The following is a 23,652-nucleotide window of genomic DNA, read 5'->3' on the forward strand; positions in this document are numbered from 1 at the left end:
GTCATTCGATTTAATACACTATTTAACTGACGCGCCATCTTGTCGACGTTTAAATGCGATTATCGGAGCGTTAAAAAGATCTCTTTGTAACGAGTAATAAAAGAAGGGAAGGAGAAATTAGAGATATAGAAAAAGTAAAGGAATAACTTTTTTTTATTTTTTTATTTGCCGTATGTGTGTGTTTGTTTTCTTTTTCTTTTTTTTTTTTGTTCTCGTTTCTTTTTTTTTTGCCTTTTTCTTTTCGAAGGCGGCAGATTTGAAATTTGCAAACAGTGTGTCTACTATTAGCAAACGAACGATCTTGAATAGGTACGAATTGGCACGAGTTACCACCGACCGACCGGGGCTTGTGTTGTTGCGTGGGTTTGGCATACGATTACAACAGGTGGGAGTTGATCCCAACCTGTTGCTTGTTCTCCTCTAACACTGAGAGAATCTCCGATCCAAGACATTTCGTTATTCTCATTGCCCTTTCTTCTCGTGTTCAGCACGATTTTATTTATTTTGCTATCTTTTTTTATTTCCCTTCTTTTCGCAAATCGATATGTTATTGAGACATTAAAATCAAATTTCGATACGAAATCGTACGACAAGTCGTATTTACTAATTTACTAAATTTGTCGTTCTATTGAAAGAGAAACAAAATTAAACGCTATGGTGCATTAAATTAATTCGATAAGATTTATATTTTTATGACGACATTTTTATTATATTTTATTTCATTTCAATTTTTCTAATCTCGATAAGATTAGGATATTTAAAAGCAAATTTCGCGCCAAATTGCAGATTAGAAATCGATCATATTTGCTAATTGATGAAACTCGTTGTTATCTAGAAATATCAACATAAAGAAACTCTAAATTATGCTGATTAATTCGATACGATCTTTATTTTCGAGAGAACATTTCTATTTCTTGAGGAAAAAAAAAAAGAAAAAGAAAAGAAAAAAACATGTTTGCCAAACGACAAACGTGACACTTTAACATAATAAATCGTCAGAGGAAAGGATCTACACAAAGATTTCTAATTTTCACTGGTCAATTTTCTCTTTCTTTCTTTATCCCTAAACCCCTCTTTCTTTTTCTCACTCCTGTTGTTAAATACTTGTTAAATTCCTCAGATTTCGACAATAATTACATAAAAAGATCGTTGTTTCGTAACAACGATCCAAGTCTCGTGAGAAGATCTCTTCTCATGAGTAAATAAATGGCAGGAAGCTCGTCTATTCGGAAAGTTCTTTAATTAACATCCTTCAACCTAGACTTACGACTTAGACTTAGGCATAAGTACATACATATTTACTTACTTACTTACTCATTTATTTATTATGTATTATGTACGAGCAAAATTGTAATGTATTTATAAAAAAAAAAAGGTCTTTTGATATTTTATTTTCTCTCTCTCTCTCTCTCTCTCTCTCTCTCTCTCTCTCTCTCTCTCTCTCTTCCTCTCTTACTTTTTTTCATTCTCGTATGTTCCGTTTTCGTGACAAAAATGGTCAGACTACATTTTCGTGGTCGGAGAAACATGTCCAGTGAGAATCATCGGGCTTAGTCATCATCCTATCGTTCAGAAATTATCATCGTACCGGAGAAAACGACGTCATTATAATTTCAAATCGTTGCCTAGATCGAGACTATTCTTCGTGGAAAATTCTAAACGATTTTCCTTGCATGTTAAAAGACGGAAAAAGAGAAAGAGAAAGAGAAAGAGAAAGACGTTCTCGACCTTCTAATAGCAATTAACAACTTGGAGGTTGAAAGTCGATTCGTGACCTTGAATAAAAAGAGACAGATGGATAGATACAAGTGGATAGCTTTAAATCAATCCTTATCTCGATCTCTCGATCCTCCTTCATGACGTTTATGACGTTTATCTCGTAACATTTAATGATCGATCTATCGTTCCTTTCCTTTTCTCTTATTATTATTTTTTTTTTCTTTTTTTTTTTTTTCTTCTTTTCTTCTTACTCTCCTTTTAAGCAATATTCTCAGGCACGAGACAAATCATCAACGAAGTTGTTTGACAATGAGAGTACGAGTTTAACCAGAATAGTACGTTCTACTTTCTGTTTCAGATATGGCATAAGCAGTGCTTCAAGTGTCAGGGCTGCGGTATGACCTTGAACATGCGAACTTACAAAGGCTTCAACAAACAGCCATACTGCGAGGCGTAAGTTAATACATTTCTAATTCTAATATTTTTTTCTTTTTTTTCTCTTCTTTTCTTTTCCTTTCCTTTTTGTTTTCTTTTTCCTTTTTTTCTTTTTTTTTTTTTTTTTTATTTTTGATTTTTGTATGATAAAGCCATGGGTTATATACAATCGTAATTTCTACAAGTCCGTTCGAAATCTCGCTAAATGGGGGGAGGGAAAAAATACAAACGTAACGATCGTACTTGTCGTATTTTTTTTCAACGAAACAAATATCTTTGATAATTTCATCAAATGACCCACGTAATCTCTTATCTGTTTACAATGTAATTTCTAAATTACGACATTCGTAAAACACGAATTAGATTTTATATTATTTATGTCTTTTTACTTCGAATAATCGAAGTTTCTTTGAATCGTTGTTTAGACAAAAATTTCTTAAATGATTTTAATATCCTTTCGAGAACGTTTAATTTTATAACTATAAATTTAAGAACTTGTAGTTTTACAATTTGAAAGAAAGAAAGAAAGAAAGAAAGAAAGAAAGAAAATTGGCCCAAGTAGTCTTGAAAAATAGTAATTGATTTTTTAAAATTATCTACTTTTAGCTCATCTTGGATAAAAGATATTGTTAATTAATGAAGTAAAAAAATTAAATAAATAAAATACAATAAAATGAATTGTTCTCTCTCTCTCTCTCTCTCTCTCTCTCTCTCTCTCTCTCTCTCTCTCTTGTGCAATTGCGTACAGGAGATATGATTCTCAACGATTTGTAAGCATAGAGTAGAAAGAAAGATGGCGTCGAGGGCAGAACGAAATTGACTTCGCGTTAGGGTTAATTTCGTGCGCTCGACGAAAATTAATCGGCTCCGTTAAGCGTGTATAAGCTGAACGGACGGGAGCTCCGAGGGGAGAGCCGTAAAGTCTCATAGCGCTCTCCTGTGATAAGCTCCCAACACATGCTGTTTTTATCTTCTCTCATGCTCGTTCGCTCGCTCTAAAAATGGCTTCTTCTTCGGAGATACGCGAATGTACAAGCTAAATATAGACTCCTGAAGAGAAGAAGAAGCTACCCAAAGTGGATAACGTGTCTAAATTAATCATCAAAAAAAAAAAAATTGTATTTCTTTTTCTTTTCGGAGTTTTCTTTTTTTTTTTTTTTTTTTTACGAAAATATATATATATATATATATACATATATACACATAAAAGATAAAAAACATTAATTATCAAAATTCATTTTTGATCCTATGAAGAAAAGAAAAAAGAAATTATCGCATTTGATTCATTATACATCAATTTTATGTCATTGATTACGTTGAATGGAAATAAGAGATTACGTTGGTTAATACAGGGTGAGTCGAATGTTTCCTTAGATGATTTGAAAAATTGATTAATCCTTCTCGAGACTCTTTAGTTAGCCTGTGGTTTTACGATCTAAAAAAAAAAAAAAAAAGAAAAAGAAAAAGAAACAAAAAAATATCATAATACGTATCACAACGTACTCGGATGTAGAGAATGGTCATAGATTGTCGGCCATCTCTACTCACGTCTATTGGATTTCGTTTGGTGGAATGATCGACGGTAATTCGATTATTCGTACGACAATTAGAATGGCTTCTTGCTGTGGCTTCTCCTTCATATTTTTCTCTTCCTCTTTCTCCTCATCTTCATCTTCTTCTTCTTCTTTTTCTTCTTCTTCTTCTGTAGCTCTGTCTCTTCTTTTAAAACTCGATGCAAGCAAGATGCATCTTTCGTTGGATGATTCGACGACAATATTTCCACTGTATACGCGGTCCGATGATGAAATCTTCCTGCTCTCTGTAGATTCGAAGTTATGTTTCTCTCTCTCTCTCTTTCTCTCTCTCTCTCTCTCTCTCTCTCGCTCTCGCTCTCGTTCTCTTCCTTCCTCTCAACGTCCTCCTTTATCGTACATAATTCCTTTCGTAACGATGAGTTATACGGTTGAATTAACATCACAAGTTACTCGATAAGTATAATACGATGAATAAAGTACGACGATGGAGAAAAGATCTATGATAAACGAAGGATATGACAAAGTGAAGTTAGGTATTTATATTAATAACGATAGAGTAAAATAATTCGTTTTTTTTTTTTTTTTTTTTTTTTTTTTTTTTTTTTTTTTTTTTTTTTTTTTTTTTTTTTTTTATAGTTGAAAATTCCCCCGTTCACTCGACTCTTTCTCTTTCTCTCTCGCACGAGGAAAATTCCAATCGTCCGCGTTGCAAAATTGAAATTTTACGTCGATAAAAAGGAAAAAAGAAGAAGGAAAAAATAAAAAGAAAAAAGAAAATTACACCTATGACCGATTCGTAACGCGTTTAACAATATAATATTCATTGTATAATTGTGGATAGTTTGTAATTATATTTGTAAAATCTACAAAGGACGAAGAAAAATAAGATATGAAAAAATATACGAATGACGGAGTACAATAATTTTCTGATCTTTTTTTCCCCTTTTTCTTCCCTCTTTTTTCTTTTTTTATTTTTTATTTTCTATTTTTCTTTTCTTTTTGTCTGTTGAAATGTCCCCGTTCACTCGTGACTCCCTCGCGAGAAAAAAAATTCAAATTTCAAATTGTCCCTCTCGCTGTTGACGAAATTTTTTACGACGAACAGAATGAAAGAAAGAAAGAAAGAAAGAAAAAAAAAGAAGGAACTGGAAAAAGAAAAGACGAATGAAAAAAAAAAAAAAGAAAAAGAAATGATCGATTCATGACAATGCACTTAAACAATATAATATTTTCTTCGTGTAATTGTGAGATGGTGTTTTAACTCATGCGTGTGTAGAATCGAGTGAACACGCCGAATGAGCGAGACGGGGAACACGTGTGAGTCGTGAAACTCATTCATTCGTCTGGTCATCCCTTCTTCTTTTTCTCAATTCCCTCTCTTCATCCTCCTCCTCTTCCTCCTCCTCCTTTTGCTCCTCATCATCTTTCAGTTTGCTCTCTCTTTCTCTCTCTCTCTCTCTCTCTCTCTCTCTCTCTCTCTCTCTCTCTTCGTTTTCTCCCTTTAATTAACAATCTCGTATTAACGTTATGATAAAAAGAAAAAGAAAAAGAAAAAAAAAATTAACGAAACAATTTTCTCTATTATTATCTCTTCTCTTTTTCTTTTTTTCATTTTTTTCTTTTACTTTTCTTATTTCCCTTTCTTTCTTTCTTTTTTTCTTTCTTTCTTTATTTATTTTTTTTTTTTATCTTTTCCTTCCTCTTACAACACGATTTTTTTTTTATATAAGGTGTCACGATTTCATTCGCCGTCATTGGAATTTTTGCGAATTTACATTGGTAGTGACGTCATTGCCGGAGGAATCATCATCCGTATACATACCTCGGAGTGACTCACACGAGAACGTTCGCCTCCTCCTCTTCTCGTATTGGGATGAGAGACGTTGATGGAAAGGGAGTAAAAGAAGGACAGAGAAAAATGATACTAAACATAAGTATCTTTATGCTGTGGCATTAGAGAGAAAGAGAGAGAGAGAGAGAGAGAGAGAGAGAGAGAGAGAGAGAAAGAGAGAGAGAGAGAGAAAAAAAATAAGAAAACTAATAAAGAAATAAAAAAGAAAAAAAGAGAGAAACAAAAAGAAGAACGGAAAAGAAAAAGGAAAATAATAATAATAATAATAATAATAATAATAATAATAATAATAATAGTAATAATAATAATAATAATAATAATTTATATACACCAAAGAACAAATTCGAAAGTTTTGTTAAGGTGGGGGTGGGAGGAGAAGGAGATGGGAAGAAAAATGAAAGAAAGGAAGATTACATTGTTTCAATTATCGTGAAGAAAATCTCTCGCGTTCGCAGTTTATCAATAAATAAAATTTATCATGTACAAATAGCATATGTGCTTTTGTATTTATAATATTAGATCAGATGATGATGAGAAAATAAGATAAGAGGAGCACGTAAGAGTTGATTTTTCTTTTCTTATCTTTTTGCTGCACTTTTCTTTTATTCTCCCTCTTCTTTCTCTTTCTCCCCTCACTCCTTCCCCCTCCCCTTCCCCGCGAATAATAATACTTTAGACGCGAAGTATAACAAATGCATATTCTATTTCGATCTCGATATTATAGCAACAACAATTCCACGTATGGTTAATCAAAAAGAAATCGCGTTCTCACGAGTCGGTTGGCCTCTTATCTTTACAATGTATATACATACTTAAATACACCGCTCTCAATATAAATCAAACGTAATGTAGTTAGTTTCGCGGTGGTAATTATACTTGCGCAGGCGTGTTAAAGTAGGGGCGGGATGTGGTAAAAGAAAATTAAGAAGATAAGAAAAAAAGAAAGAGAAAAAAAATATTAAAAGTAAAAGAAAAGAAAAGAAAAGAAAAGAAAAGAAAAGAAAAGAAAAGAAATGAAATGGCGCGAGATACGAATATATAAGACAAGACTCTCATGTGTAACGTGTAGCTCCGTGTAAATATAATCCGCTTGAGAAAGAAAGGAGTAAAAAAAAAAAAAAAGAAAGAAAAAGAAATAGAGAAAGAGGGATGGAGTGAGAGAGTGAGTGAGTGTGTGAGAGTGAGTGAGGGAGTAAGTGAGTAAGTGAGTGAGTGAATAACTAAGAGACAGAGAGAGATAGATAGATAGATAGAGAGAAAGAGAGAGAGAGAAAGAGAGAGAGAGAGAGAGAGAGAGAGAGAGAAAGAGAGAGAAAGAGAGAGAAAGGAGAAGAAGCAGGAAACATCGCCGTCTGTACTGTCACGGAGCGCGGTGCGTAGTTTCAACTCGAAGCAATTTAACAGCTAGTCATAAAAAGAAGGGGTGGGGTGGGGTAGGGTGTGGTGTGGTGTGGTGTGGTGTGGTGTAGTGTGGTGTGGTGTGGTGTAGTGTAATATAATGTGGTGGGGTGGGGTGGTATGAGGGAGTGCTCAGCGTAGCGTGACTCTTGTCTGCATGGCTATGGCAAACCGACCTTGTCCCACAATGCAGCATCGCCAAACCCAACGCATAAAATGTGCTTACGAGTCTTATCCGTGAACCTCGTACGGGATGCGTTTATGATAATAATTATTAATAGATACTAACATAGCCCTCTTTCGCCTCTTTGATAATATTATTGCTCGATATGTTTATCGTACATTTTTATTGATCTTTATTTATCTTTACAATACGTTAAGCGGGGCACGATCGTGATCGAGTTTGATCGTTATTGTAATGATCGAGCGAATTTAAATACCATCCGAAAAATTCATTTAATTTGTAATATCGATTGGACAATTGTTGTTATTGAGAAAATTTTCTTTTATTTTCTTTTCTTTTTTTTTTTTTTTCTTTTTTTCTTCTTTTCCTTTTTTCCTCTTTCCTCCTTTCTTCTTCCTTATAATTTTTCTTCTTTCTTTGATTTATGTAACTTCTCAGAACTGTTAGTTTTCATTTATTTATTCGTTTATTTATTTATATTTTTTTTTCCTCGCCTACGAGATTAAATCGTTAATTGTGCAGTAAAGTTTCATAATTGGTCCATTGTATTGTGGGAAGCTGTGCCAAAGATCAAAGAACTTTCGTTTTATCTTTCTAATATTAGATTAGGATTCGAACATTTTCGTATATCTTTCATTCTTATATATCAATTTACGTATCATCGAAGAGGAAGAAAGTAAAATAAAATTTATTTTACGAATTCAAATGTGTATATATATATATATATACACATACACACACACATACATCGCTCCACATCCATATTCACATCACACTTTCTTCTTAAGAATCAAAAGAATGCGAACGGTTTCGTTTCTCTAAGGCTTCCGTCCTCACACGATTGACATGTGTATATATGTATATATTCGTTATATACTTATATATATATATATATGTATATACTAGTTGTACTCGTGCTCTCCCTGAAGCCTGTTCTAAACTTAACGCTCTACTGGAATCTAATACCTCTGACCCCAACAACAAATCCATTCCAGGCTTGTACTATGTTACTCTGTTCAACATCGAGGAAGTGTAGCCATTTTTGAATTACCAATTTCTTTTTCATCGCCACTTTTTTACTTTACGTGATATAACAGTTCAATTGTGATCAATCTTATGTACAAGAAGAAAATAAATAAACATGTTATTTATTTTAATAAAATAAGTTAATTAATAAAAGGGGATAATAATGAAGAATAGCACTGAAAGAAAAAAGAAAAAAGAGAAAAAGAAAAAGAAAAATGGTACAATTGTATATACATGGTACAATTGTAATTCGACTATAATTTATGTACTTTTTTTTGTTTCTTTTTTAATATATAATACAACAATAACAGAACGACATTTGTACCATGTACAAATTTAGTAAAACTAAAATTGTAATATGTAATTTTACTACAACCTTTATATATATTTATATATACTTTCTTTTTTACTACAATTGTCTCCTCGATAAATATTATTATTATTGTTATAATTTTTTTTTTCTTTTTTGAATCGATCATTTACAATGCTTTTATATAATATTTTTTATAATATAATATAATATAATATAATATAATATAATATAATATAATATAATATAATATAATATAATAAAATAAAATAATATAAAAACAAAATGATAACGCGTTCGATTTATTGAGAAAATTAAGTCGTCTCTCTCTCTCTCTCTCTCTCTCTCTCTCTCTCTCTCTCTCTCTCTCTCTCTCTCTCTCTCTCTCTCTCTCTACTTACCTATCTCTTTGGAAGTATCGAAAGACAAGAAGAGGAACGAAAATGCATACCTAATTATTCGATGCAATTGCGTAACATACGTCCATGATTACTGGGTATGGCACAGTGAGAGCTACGGACACCGTATATGGAAAACTCGTGACACAAATCTCGATTACGAGTTGTACGACGAACTTACCTTACCCTACCTAACACATATAGATTCGTACATATGTTCATACATACAGATTAGTTTCTATCTATCTATCTATCTGTCTGTCTGTCTGTCTATCTATCTATCTATCTATCTATCTATCTATCTATTTATCTATTTATCTATCTATCTTTCTATCTGTCCATCTATTTATCTATCTATCTCTCTCTTTCTCTATAATATATACATATATATTATTATATATATTATTATCTATTAATATATACATATATATATATATATATATATATATATATATATATATAATTACTTGGAAAGCTTATGTACATACATTTCAATGGAACTCTTAGGAGATCATTTCATCTCATCTCATTTCATTTCACTTCATTTCATCTTAGTTCATCCTACTCGTCATACAGAATTTCACAATACGAAGATCTCCCTTTATTTTTTTTTCCCTTATATTTCGGTCGTTCGAAAAGCGTTACGATTTCTCCGGAGAAAATTATCGACTCGCATTGCGGAGGATGGACTCTCAAGATAAGAAAGACGTCGTTGACCTCTTGTCATCGTCCTTCTTTCGCTTTAACGTCTACAAATTTCTTTATTTTTTTCTCTTTTTTTTTTCTTTTTTGTTCTTTTTCCTCTTTCTCTTTTCTTTTTTTTTTCTTTCTTTCTTTCTATGTTTCTTTTTTTTTTTTTTTTTTTTTTTTTTTTTTTTTTTATTAATTTTTTTTCTTCGTTATTAAACGATCAATTTTTTAAAATGCTTCGCACGGTAAAAATATTCCAGAGAAATTTTTTTCTTTTTGCGGAAGATCAGAGGGGAAAATTTTTTTTTCTTGAAGAAGAAAAGAAAAGAAAAATAAATAAATAAAAATGATAAATTATTTGTGCAAATGGTTATACGTAATGCGTGTTTAAATATTTGTGTCGCTTAAGAGATAAATTTTATACTCTTCTCGAAAATGTTCTCTCCCATCCTCGAGTTTCAAAGTTGCTAAACGATAGACGTTTAAACTGTACGTGACTTTATCTTCTCTTTTACATTGTTAGCCGGAGCTCGAAAGCGTGTCCCTGTTATTGTTCTTCGATCTCTTTTCATATCATAATCCATGTCGTGTATGAAGTACGTGCGTGGAATTACGAGAACGTTTTAATAATCGCAATAGATATCTTTCGTGACATGTGATACCTGTCAAAATCAGCTGATCTGAGTGTGGCTTCATTAATGAATATGAACGTAGAGACATTCGTACAGTCTCATTGTTAGTCCAATCCTAATTGAACAATTTTTAAAAACATTTTTTTTCCTTTTATTATTGTTATTATTATCATCATCATCATTATAATACATCATTTTTCAATAATAATAATTATTACTAATTAATAATAGATAATATTTTAAATATTTATTGATGAACAATATATTAATAACAATGAACAATTATTAATATATTAATTATAAATAATTATAATTATTATCATTTATTAATAAACAATATATTAATAATAATAATAATTATTATTATTATTTTTATCGTTGTCATTATAATATATTATTTCTTAATTATTATGATTATGATTAATCATCGATGTATTATAATTAATCATTATGATTAATTATAATACATCGATTTTATTATTATTATTATTATTAATTAATTTATTTATTTATTTAAAAAATTTTCTATACGTAGACACATACCAAAAGCAAAGGCAACGACGATGGCGGAAACACCAGAATTAAAACGCATCGCGGAGAATACAAAAATTCAAAGCAACGTTAAGTATCACGCAGAGTTCGAAAAGGCAAAGGGAAAGTTCACGCAAGTTGCGGATGATCCAGAGACGCTGAGAATCAAGCAGAACAGCAAGATAATTTCAAACGTTGCTTACCATGGTGAACTTCAGAAGAAGGCGATTATGGAACAGAAAAGGACCATGACCGGAGAGAATGGCGAACAAATCGGTCAGTTATCAATTCATCTATATTACAATCTATTTAACAAATATTTATTAAGTAAAACAAACGAATTGACAATATTTATAATATACCTGTTATACAATCTTTCGCATTTTTTCTAATTATTATAAATACTTTTGAAAAATGTTGATAGTTGATATACGTGACGAATAGAAATGAAATTTCCCATTAAATAATTTGAATTTCAAATATTTAAAAAAGGAAAGAAATTAAATAATTCCCAATGCCTGACCTTCAACAAATAGAATCAAATATTCTAAACGTCAAACATTTAGAAAAAAAAAAAAAAAACAAGAAATTAAATAATTTGAACATTTGAAAAAAAAAAAAGAAAAAGAGAAAAAATTTCACGGCGAAAGACCAAGAAGGATAAATACATAAAATACGTATGCTAATGTGTCCTCGAGTAAATGTTTGCCTAGTTTTGCTTTTTAAATATCCCCACTCTAGCCCAGGCCAACCCCTCCGCCCTAACTCGAGACTTAACCCTCCCCCTTCCCCCCTCTGCCCGTCGTGTCACTCTATCCAATTATTTGTCAGCTTTTCGTTGCTTTCTATGCTTTTTAGAGTACGTAGAGTACACGGACGGTACAATCGCACCTGCCTCGAGCAGTTACCTAAATGCGAATCCACCAGTTGCGAGAACGGCAAACTCGCCTGTACAAAGGACACCAGGTAGGATCGCTGATTACGATCCCCTTAGCGAGGCAAGGCCGAGTCCTTATTCCGCCAGGCAAGCCGCGACCACGGTCATTTATACCAGTGACAAAGGTCCAGGTAAGTTTCTCTTCCTTGATCCTGCTTTAACGTATTACTTACATATACTTATACGTATATGTGTTTGTGTGTATGTATATGTATATCTATACGTATATGTATGATGCATTTATGTATATACGTTCTATCTCATTATTCTCCTTTATCTTTTAACGTTTTTGAGTATACGATATATTTTGTTAAATTTGGATGATCTAATTTTTTTCTTCTTTCTTTTGTGATTTTTTTTTTTTAATTTATTTATTATTATTATTTATTTATTTATTTATTTATTTTTTTTTTTTAATTGAAATTAAAATGACGATTTTTATTTAGAAAATAATAATAAGCATTATATCCATCCAAGCAAATATATATTTTGAGAATTATAAGATATTGTAGTTTCAAATCGTACAATTAAATTATTAATATTAAAAATTACGAATATTTATTGAAATCACGAATTAATGAAATATTAATAAATATAAAAGGATACCTTTGTATCGTATGTCGCTTCGCGAAATTCTAACTCTACAATATACTTTCTGAAGGAATATTATAGGCTCTTTAAAATTTATATAAAAATAAAAAAAAAAAAAAAAATAAAAAGAAATTACAACTTTTGTTTATAATATAATGACGAAGATCAATATCCGTGAAATTTGCACTAATTTCAAATACATATATATATATATATATATATTTTTTTTTTTCTTTCTAAGATTTGTATGAAAATTAGAATGAAAAAAAATTTTTTCTGTTAGACTCCATAGTGATATATGGAGAGAAGAAAAAAAAGAAAAAAGAAAAAAAAAAATAATCTCTCATGACTCGGCTCAGTCGTTGCTTCAGAAAATGAACATTTCATTAGACGTTATTATCATCATCATCATCATCATCATCATCATCATCATCATCATCATCTCGGTCGTCGTCCTTTGTTACGTTCGTATACAACATCTGTCCGACGATCCATCCGGAAGTCCTAAGCGCAACAGCACCTTCGTTATCCAGTTTGAGATTCTTTCTCGTGCTACGTCATCGTTATATTTATTACATTCTTTATAAGCCTCTATTATTTCTTATGTATATGTATATATATATATATATATATGTATATATGTATATGTATATGTATATACATATTGTTCTCTTATTAACAAAGAAATATCATATTGTGCGCAGTGACGAATCCACCTACACGAAAAATTGGCTCCGTTGCGGATATCGACCCGGTGAACGACTATTACGGATCGCTCACGCCTGCGACGAATAACAATCACGTGATACAGCATCAGCAACCACCACCACCACCGCCACCTACCAACGTCGGAGTGAGTTATTATCCTTTACGCGGCAATTTGAACGCTAATTTATATATTTATCTTATCTTGTAAATGTAATAACGCTTTAAACGCTTATTACAAAATGGATAAAAATGTTATGAAATCGTAATAATTTTTAAGTTGCACACAATTTATTCGTGTGTAAATTTCTTTTTTTATATTTTACTACTTCATATATATGTGCACATATATATATATATATATATATATATATATATATATATATATTTATATATATCGTTATAATATAATTTTATTGATAGAAGTTATACTTAAATAATCTTTCACCAATAATATAATATTATATACGTTAATATAAATATTTATAATTGATAAATCATACTTTATATTTTTCAGAGAGTCTACAGAGCGATGTACGATTACGAGGCACAAGATTTGGACGAAGTAAGCTTCTGTGACGGTGACCTGATTGTTAACTGTACAGCCATCGACGAAGGATGGATGACCGGTTTGGTACAACGTACAGGTCGGCACGGTATGCTGCCAGCGAACTATGTCGAGCCGGCGCAAATCTAAGGACCATTTAAATATTTCAACGATGGATCTTCTTAGGCTAGCTGCCATTTAAACCTCTCATTTGTTTGTTGGTCAACGTGCTTGGATTGAAACGTTTCGCGATTGAAGGAAACGCTGGAGTACACTGATGGTGTGCGTGCGTGTGTGAGAGAAAGAGAAAGGGAGGTAGAGGGAGAGAGGGGGAGAGAGAGAGAGAGAGAGATAGAGAGAATATTTTTTTTATTTGCGAGAGAGATCGTCCGTTTATGTCCCACTCTTTATGTACAATGCTCTCCTTGCCGTGTTAGAAAAGATAAACAAAATGTCGAACAGGACACCTTAGAGACGTGTGTATATCCTGTTCGAGAGATTGTTTCCTTTCTTTCTTTCTTTTTTTTTTTCCTTTTTTTTTTATTTTCTATTTTTTACTATTATTTCCTTTTTTTCTTTTTTCTTTTTGTAATACGAAGAACAAGAAACGAGATAATCCTATTGTCAACGAATACGATGAGAAAAAACGCTTCGTTCGTTTTAGTTTTGTTGACGTCGGTCGTTCTCGTCGTAGCATTCAGACGTCCTACTCCTTCTTCGTCTTACCATAATGCATCTTTCGTTTCTTTTCTTTTTTCTTCTGTTTTTTTTTTTTTTTTTAATTTTTCTTTTTTTTCTTTCTCTTTTTTTACCATACCGTTTTTGCACTTTTAATGTATCAAATGTTATCAATATATACATACATACATACATATATATATATATATATACACATACATATATATATATATATAGACCTCTAAAATAATAATATTTTATATATATATATAAAAAATGAGATATAGTAGCGATATATAGTTACGAGTTGGGGACCAAGCATTTTGTAATGAATTACATATATACATGCGAACGAACAAAGGAGTATGTTTAAATTGGATTACATTTTTTTTTTGTTTCTTTTTCTTTCTTACTTTTCGTAATGTTCTTAATCGAAATGACGATACTCCTTATCTTCGTTCGCTTGACGCTGGCGCAAATGCGATTTTTTACACGATTCAATTCTTTATCTTCCAAAATGTCTTCCTTCTCTTGAATAATAATTCAAGAATGACCAATCAAGAATTCGAAACGTTGCCTTTCGTCGATGAGATATATCACTGTTATTACACACATTCCTTGATCGTGGAAAGATTCTAATGAATTTTTTTTTTTTTCTTTTTTTTTTCTTTTTTTTTTATGGAAATGAAGAGATCAGTAGTGCATTTAATATGCGGGGGTTCAAAAGTTTCCTCTAAGGGCTTTTATGAGGTCAAAAATTTCTCAGCGATGTTAAATATCAATTACTTCTTTTTTTTCTACTTCAAGATCCTTTAAAAAAAAAAAAAGAAAAAAAAATAGAAGGCTCTAATTATTTTATTAAATTTGTAAAACTACGAGCCTGTTGTTCAAATTAAAGGTTTAATGATTCCAAGAAAAGAAAGTAAATTGCATTTTAAATATCGCTTAAGTATTTTTGACACTCTCTTATCGATGTCCCCATATTTTCTACAACCCCATCCCCCATTTTCCATTTAGGAACTTTTGCCGCTCATCCCCGTATACGTAAATCGTACAAAATGATCCTGAAAAGTCACCCTGTGATTCTTGTGCCTTTGTCGCCATTGTCGCCGTTTTCTATCGACCTATTCCTTTTTTCTTTTTCTTTTTAATCTTTCATTTTTTTGTTCTCGTCTTTTTCTTCTTCTTCGTCTTCTTCTTTTTTTTTTTCTCTCTGAAGAAACACCACGAATGAAAAGAATTTATTTATTGTACCGCTACGTGCCTTATATATAAATATAAATATAAATATATATATATATATACATACATATATATATATATACATACATACGTAGGATGATTTTGAATTTGATCAACTTCGAGAATATTTGATACATATAAATATAAATATTCATATACGTACTATTACATAGCATAATTATTGTCTAATTTATGTATATATATACATATATATATATATATATATATGTATATATATATATATATATATATATATATATATATATATATATATAAATATATATAAATGAATATATAAAGAGAGAAAATTTGTCATATATATTTTATACGATCGAACAAACGTTAAAAAGAGAACAACAAACATGTTAGTTTTTATAATTATTATTATAGCTTAGCGGAAAAAAAAAGAAAAAAAAAGAAAAAAAATGTAATTCGCTTTTAAAAACAGGAAAAAGATAATAATCGTTAAAAATGTTATTACTGATTCTTCATTCTCTTTTTTTTTTTATATTGTTTCTTTTTAACTAATTATAGTTATTAACCGACCAATTTTTTACTTGATAGTTTTTAAGAGTTCCATCGCAACACATTACTACGGTCCCGCCTGTTGTAATTTTTACGTCTCTTTTGAAATTATTGTAATTCTCATGTTCTTCTATTTCGTTTCTTTCTCTTTCTCTCGTTTTTTTTTTTTCTTTTTTTTTAAATGCTACTTCACTTTATTTTATTTTATTTTACTTTTTTTTTCCTCCCCCCTTAACACGAATAATCTCGCAACGCAGAATGTCTGAGGATACCAATCTTATGAGACATCATACATACATATATATATATATATATATATATATATATATATATATATATATATATATATACACACAGGATGGACCAAAAGTCTTCAACTGGATTTTAAAAATTAATTACTCTTTTTCGAGAGTTTTTACTCTCTCATTTAATATAGTTTTACAAAGCAAAAGAGAAAAGATTGGCCTAAAGCTTAAAAGAAAATATCTAGACAAAGGAATAATCGATTTTTTTCTTTTTTTTTTTTTGAATAGTCCCACCATCCTGTATAAGTTTAACGCGTCCGATCACATTTTACAGAGTATATTTGTTTCGCTATTATTTCTTTCTATTGTTTTTTCTTTCTTTCTTTTTTTTTTATTTTTTTTATCTTTTTATCCTCATTTTTCTTTTTCTTCTTTCCTGTCTTACTTTTAATTTTTTATTTTTTTCCCCCCCCCCCCCCCCAAATGCCTCGTGGAAAAGTAAATAGGAAAAAGAAAGAAAATCAATAAATTGTCGATGCGTTCGTGTCAAAAAAAAAGAAAAGAAAAAAAAAGAACGTTAAAAAATTTCATTAATGAAGCAATAATGATCGGGGGTTTCCTCAGAAAAAAAAATATATTCATATCAACATTTTTACCTGAGTAGAATGATAGAGTTTAGGGCCGACGTTGTTGTTGTTGTTATTGTAGTAGTGCTCTTTAAGTTGATCCATTAAGAATAATGATGATGATGATGATGATGATGATGATGATAGAAAGTATGAAAGTATGAAATTAAGAAACAAAAAGAAACGAAAAAGAAAAAAAGGAGAAAAGAAAAGGGGAAAAAAAATATAATTAAATAATATAAAATAAATAAATAAATAAATAAATAAATAAATAATTAACTAAATAAATAAATAAATAAATAATGATAAATAATTATGCGATCTGTGCAAAGAATGATATGAATATTATCGAATACGTTGTTTTAGAGAACACTCTCACTCGCAACGCCGTCGGTCGACTTCGTGATACGCGAAGAAAGAAATCATATTTCTGGAGATATCTATGTTACTAAGCAGTTCTTTGTAATTATAAAGGAAAAGAAAAAAAAATATTTTGCTGATAAGATTATAATAATAATAATAATAATAATAATAATAATAATAATAATGATGATGATGATGATGATAATGATAATGTTGATGAAAATGATAATGATGATATATGATTGCGATTCGAAAAACATACAGAAATATATGTTAGCGTTGTGTTTAGACAGATAATATTATATTATGATATGAAAATCATAAATAATGAATATGTATGTTATGTAACTCGTTTTTTCTTATTATTTATTTAGTATATATATATATATATGTATATATATATGTATATATATATATATATATATATATATATATATATATATATATATATATCTTTAAGACCGATCCATTAATTCCTTTTCCTTTTCAAAACACTCGTCGAATATTCTTACTTGTAAATATTCGTAATTGTTCATAAACGTTCATAAGAATACGAATTTATAAAATATTTGCATCTTCATTAATAATAATAATAATTATTATTATATATAATAAGAATAATAATAATAATTATTATTATTATTATAATAGTGATAGCAATAGTCCTGTTTGAATATGGTCAAATTAAGAAGATGCATATCTTCTGTCAAGATGGATGGATGGATGATACAAAAGTTTTTAGATGATTTTCAAAATTAATAATTTCTTTTTGGATTAAATATTTTTTTCCTTTTCTTTATTTTCCCTTTAAATCGTAAAACCACAAGTCTGGTACGTAAAATTGCAAATCTAAAATGCAAACCTAATTAATTACGGAAGAGAACAATTGATTTTTTCAATATCACTTAAGAGATCTTTAATCCATCATTTATGAGACCAATTATTGCTCTCACTTTTAGTAATTCTTTTTTTTTTTTTTTTTTTTTTTTTAATAATAGATTTGATAAACCTTATATGATGACGAAGAGAAAAAGGGTACTTCTTTTTTTTTTTTTTTTTTTTTTTTTTAATTATCAAACTCACTTCAGCTTTCAAAGCACATTTTCTTTCTGCACGCGCGCTGTCATGTATTTTGTTTCTTCGAATTTTGTCGATTGTACAAAAATTGCAGTTGCAGCAGCAATAGCGGCATAGCTTTCGCTCGTATTTAAGCGCGAATTTAAACACATGAAATTTTTCAAAAGTATATTAGGAGAACGATAAAAGAATTATTAATTACTTAGAATCTAAAACGATGGGAGATATATAATATCTCGTTTATATAAATTAGACCGCATTAATTACTTGACAATAATGAAACTAAATGATATATAGATAAAACGATCGATTGAGAGATTATTAATTATTATTATTAATATATAATATCATTTGTCGGAATGTGTGTTTTTATGTAAAAGATTATTATATATCATTATTATTATTATTATTATTATTATTATATATATATATATATATCGAGAACGATTGTCAACGTTAATTACAAACAATGAATGCTTAGGATCCTTTTTTTTTCTGTTTTCTTTTCTTTTTCCTTTTCTTTTCTTCTTTCGTAAGCGTACAAATCTTTATACGAAATTAAAATTTCATTGAAAGCATAAATTTCTTCTTACATAGTCGTAGACACGCGTTTTATTTTATTTTATTTTATTATTTTTTTTCTCTTTCTTTTCTCTCTCTCTCTCTCTCTCTCTCTCTCTTTTTGCACTTTGGTTTCACAGATAAACAATTTGCATCCTCTTTCTCGTTTTCATTATTTTTAATATACTTTTTACAATCATTTTTTTGTTGACGTTGTTCTTATTCAAGAACGAAATTCTCACAAATTTGTTTTATTTTTCTATTTTTTTTTTTTCTTTTTTTTCCAAAATTTTTCCAAAACCTCGTCGAAATTGTATTAAATGAACACAGAGATATATATATGTATATATATATATATATATATTTTTTTTTTTTTAAGAGTGTTCGGTCAAGTAACGCTTATACATTTTTTATGTTTAATTTGTCGTATGTACGGTACGTAGAATGTTTTTCATTAAAATGTGGGCGTTATTGACACGTCTTTTCTTAATTTTTTTTTTTTTTTTTTTTTTTTTTTCCTTAATATATATAAAAAAAAGCTACAAACAACTTATTTCAACGGACTTAGGAACGATACGTTATAGTTATTACGAAGGCTAATGAAAAGAAGCTTACCAACTCTACGAAGCGATTTTTTTTTTCTTTTCTTTTTTTTTTCTTTTTTTTTTTTTTTTTTTTTTTATTACAAACATTTTATTTTTTTTTTTATTTTCGAACAAGCATAGAACCACGCGAAAAAATTGATAAAAAGGGGAGAAACATTAGATCGAGGATCGAATAGAACATTTGTGCACAATCGTACGCAAGATTATTGATTAATGATTAAAGGCTCAATGGATGGGGAAAAAAAAAAAAAAAAAAAAAATTTCATTAATTAGACGAGCTTACTCCTTGCGCACATAATTTTACGCTCAGATGATTTTACAAGGCTTTTAAGGAGGGGGAATATATCTACTCCCCTTTTTTTCTACTCGATCTTTTATCCTTCAATAATATACGTAAGTATACGTGCAACATATATATATATTTAATTAATATATTTAACCCTTATATATAACATACATGATATTTAATAAATTACGATGCATGATCAAGTAATTCCTAAACGAAATTAAAAGTAATAAAATATAAAAATGGAATATCATAAGGGTTAAATATATATACATATACATATATACATACATATATATATATATATATATACACATACATATTTATTAACCTTTATATGCACATATTTATTCAATAAATTATTTATATTCAAAAAAAAAAAAATTAAGTAGAATATATCATAAGGGTTAAATATATATATATATATATATTTTTTTTTCTTTGCAAAATCTGACGTATGTGCCAAAGTTGAAATTAATTGGACATGTCAGAAAAGTGTCAGCGTGCACTTGGCAGTGTCTCATTTTTCTTTATCGTAGCGTGAATTAACAATTTCATTGAACATTTCCCTTTTTTTCCCCCCCTTTGTGAATGTATACGTGTATACGTGTGTGTTATGTGTTAACCCCCTTTTTTCAATTTTCTTTATTTTCAATAATAGACCAGCTTGTAAATCGTTCAGCCAATTCGTTAATATCCGGCGAGGTCGGCGAACGTCTGATCCATCTCGTCGGCGATGGCTTTGTACTTACAGCGCTCGTTTACCAGGACGTCTGTAATGGAGGGAACGTGCTATTAGTTTGGATGGATTTGTTAGTTGGTATACACAGACATATTTTAGTTTTTTAATATTTAATATTATTAACTAAAGAAATATAGAGATAGAGAGAAAGAGAGAGATTATCGGTCAGTATTGTTATTATCGTTATTATTATTACAATTTTTTTAATTTCAGATTAAAGGTGTTCAATGATTAAGGCTTAAGTATTATTATTATCATTATTATTGTTTAATTTTATTAGTGAAAATAAAATCATAAAATTAACAAGAGATTGTTGATTAGTATCGAGGGATTAATTTTTTTTTTTTAGTATTTAACGAAGGTTTTCAATGTGAAAGAGAGAGAGAGAGAGAGAGAGAAAGAAAGTGAGAAGGCGGAAGGGAAGATTGATTATTAGTAATAAAAATTATCGATTAGGAGAAAATGGTATAAAAAATTACGAGTATCAATTTTTTTTCTCTTTTTTTTTTTTTTTCTAATTTCGGATGGAGTTTTTTCAACGAGGAGAGAGAGAGAGGACTTGATTATTATTATTATAAATAAAAAAAATGATTTTTTATTTTATTAAAAAAAAAAAAAAAAAAAAAAAAAAAAAAAAAAAAAAAAAAAAAAAAAAAATTAAAAAATTACATAAACGATTAGTTTCCCTTTTTTCTTCAGTCTAACATAACAGTTTGAGATGATTTTGAAATTCGCGCGGATCGCGAGTTTTCGAGTTGACATCGCGAGATGGCATCGTCACTGTTGTCGAAAAAAGCGTATTCTTGGCGCGAAATTACGAATAGAAGAAAAGTACGAAGAATGAGGAGGAGAAACTGAAGGACGGGAGGAGATATATATATAAAAAATATTGAAGAACGATAAATAACGCGGTACGTATTTATATAATATACAACGATTTCAAATAGTTACATTAGTAAAATACATTATTATGTTATACATCGTGGGTAATAATGTATATATAGATATTTATATATGTATTTTTTTTTGCTTTTATTGTTGTTGTTGTTATTGTTGTATATAATAATAGCAGCAGCCAGCCCGTGCCGTGAAAAAGGGGCTACGACGATTTATATAACGCTTGTTATCTTTTTTTTTATTTTTTCGTTTTTCTTTTTTTTTTTTCGTATGATGTTTCATAAAGAAAATCGACAGCAGGAGTTGTTTCGATGAAGACGTTGAATTTTTTTTTACCTCAACAAGATTAAATTTAACCAACCAATTCGGTGAAGGTAAGATCCAGATCGTCGCAAATGTATTTGTACTTCTCTTTCTCGTGGACGAGCTCGTCTGAAAGGAAGCGAAAATTGATCAGAAAAGAAAAGAAAAGAGAAGAAAAATAATAACGAGAAGATTTTATATATATATATATGTATATATATACGAACGAACCGTGTTCGTTTCGTAAGTTATGATTTATTTATTTACTTTTTATCTTTTCATTTTATTATTAGTATTATTCTTTTTTTCTTTTTTCTTTTTGAGGAACTCAGAGTAATAGATTTTTAATTCATTCTTCGAATTCGAAGTAATCGAACAAATTATAAAGCATCATTGTTCCTTTATGTTTATATATATACATATATATATATATATATATATATATATATATATATATATGTATATAGTATGTGTGTATGATATATATACGTAATATACATATGTGTAATTAATATGATTGTAAACGATTTTTTTACGATCGGTAATGCTAAAAATGTGATTGTAATATCAGGAAAGAAGAAAAATAAAAAATAAAAAATAAATAAATAAATAAATAAATAAATAAATAAAAATGTAAACAGAAATTTGTGTAATTCTATCGACCAAAAAAACAAAAAAAAAAAAAAAAAAAAACAAAAAGTAAAAAGTCTCCGCTAGTGTGTCCTGTAATCGCAAAAGGTTAATAATTGAAATAAGAAAAGAAAAGAAAGAAAAAAGAAATAGCAGTGTTTTTAGTTGATGGATTAGATTTTGTTATTTCTTCCTTTTTTTTTACTATTGTTATTTGTTTGTTTTTTTTTTGTTTATTTTCATGGCGTAGCAATTATGATGTTAAAAAGCGTTACAGCTTAATAAACTTACGGAATACGTGTTAAGAGAGCAAGCGAGACTGTAAGAAAGGTAATTTTTTTTTTTTTTTTTAATTTTCTTTTTTGAATTTTTGGTTGAAGCGTTAAGGGGGATGGTTAGTGGCGTTGTTAGACGCCATAGAGTTCGAAAAATGCATTATCCAGGCCATCGCCGATCTCCTTGTATTTCTCCTTTTCTGTCACCATCTCATCTGCAAGCATTAGCAATGTTATTTAGGGAGAAAAGCATATTTATATTTATATAAATATAAATATATTAATATAATTACTTCTTTAATTAATTATATACAAACTTGATAAAAAAAAATAATAATAGATGAACAGCGTTTCTGTGTTATTTTTGTTATAGGTAGCTTGGCATTTGAATTAAATTAATTATCAGTGTATTGATTTATCAATTCATGATTGATTATCATTATACTAATTATTTAATTATATAAAGATTATATTAATTATACAGATTGGATCGAAAAAGATTTATTTTAGATCGTAGAATTATTTTAAAAATCAATTTATTTATTATCGAGACACTTTCGAAGACTTTTCATTAGGAAGGCAATTGTTACTTAATACAATTCGATGAAATGAAAAAAAAAAAAAGAAAAAAAGAAAAAAAAAATGGTTTTCGAGGAAAAGTTTTTATTCATTGATTTTTAAAATAACATAAAAACTTTTTCGCACTCTGTAATTAATAGATAAGTATACTTTAGATTATATTAATTGTACGAATTATTGTATCACATTTTATAGAGATATATTTTCTAAAACTTAAACATCTTTTTCCTTTTTTTTGAAATTATTCACGTAATATTCATATCGTCGTAATATTCATATTAGGCACGTAATTTCGACAAAAGAAAAAAAAAAAAAGAAAAGAAATAAATAAAAAATAAAAAAAAAAAAATAAAGGAGAAGTAATTAAAAAATTAATGTCGTTCTTATATTTAATTAAAAATTCGAGGTAAAAGGTAAAAAGAGTACGACGAGGAGTATATGAAAAATTAAAACAAAAAAAAAAAAGAAAAAAAAAAAAAAAAAGGAGAAGAAAATCTCGTCGTACTCTTTTAATATCAAACGAGGATG

The 23,652-nt window shown here is 29.0% G+C and overlaps 2 protein-coding genes and 1 long non-coding RNA gene across 16 annotated transcripts in view; 2 read left to right on the forward strand and 1 right to left on the reverse strand.

Annotated features, from left to right (window-relative positions):
• The window catches only part of LOC124947807 (LIM and SH3 domain protein Lasp), an 18,674-nt gene extending 4,330 nt beyond the window's left edge, over window positions 1–14,344 (forward strand). For both annotated transcript variants that reach the window (XM_047490466.1, XM_047490465.1), the window contains exons 3-7: window positions 2,078–2,172; window positions 10,715–10,986; window positions 11,569–11,778; window positions 12,943–13,091; window positions 13,461–14,344. In XM_047490466.1, the coding sequence (XP_047346422.1) occupies window positions 2,078–2,172; window positions 10,715–10,986; window positions 11,569–11,778; window positions 12,943–13,091; window positions 13,461–13,640 (906 nt within the window). In that variant the 3' untranslated portion in view covers window positions 13,641–14,344. The remainder of the gene's footprint in view (window positions 1–2,077; window positions 2,173–10,714; window positions 10,987–11,568; window positions 11,779–12,942; window positions 13,092–13,460) is intronic.
• A 4,938-nt stretch (window positions 14,345–19,282) lies between these two features.
• LOC124947877 (tropomyosin Per a 7.0102) overlaps window positions 19,283–23,652 on the reverse strand; it is a 53,263-nt gene continuing 48,893 nt past the window's right edge. For 5 of the 13 annotated variants that reach the window (XM_047490608.1, XM_047490612.1, XM_047490610.1 and 2 more), the window contains 2 exons: window positions 22,562–22,760; window positions 21,345–21,769 (listed from right to left, as the gene is read on the reverse strand). In XM_047490608.1, coding sequence (XP_047346564.1) covers window positions 22,678–22,760 — 83 coding nt within the window. In that variant the 3' untranslated portion in view covers window positions 21,345–21,769; window positions 22,562–22,677. Of the gene's footprint in view, window positions 20,472–21,344; window positions 21,770–22,561; window positions 22,761–23,652 lie in introns of those variants that run through there. The other 8 variants (XM_047490615.1, XM_047490604.1, XM_047490603.1 and 5 more) reach the window with 2 other exon arrangements.
• On the forward strand, window positions 20,044–23,342 carry LOC124947879. Its single transcript, XR_007100532.1, has 2 exons — window positions 20,044–20,518; window positions 20,654–23,342. It is a non-coding gene; the product is annotated as an uncharacterized LOC124947879 (long non-coding RNA).

Source organism: Vespa velutina, chromosome 3 (genome assembly GCF_912470025.1).
Source record: "Vespa velutina chromosome 3, iVesVel2.1, whole genome shotgun sequence".
NCBI lineage: Eukaryota > Metazoa > Arthropoda > Insecta > Hymenoptera > Vespidae > Vespa > Vespa velutina.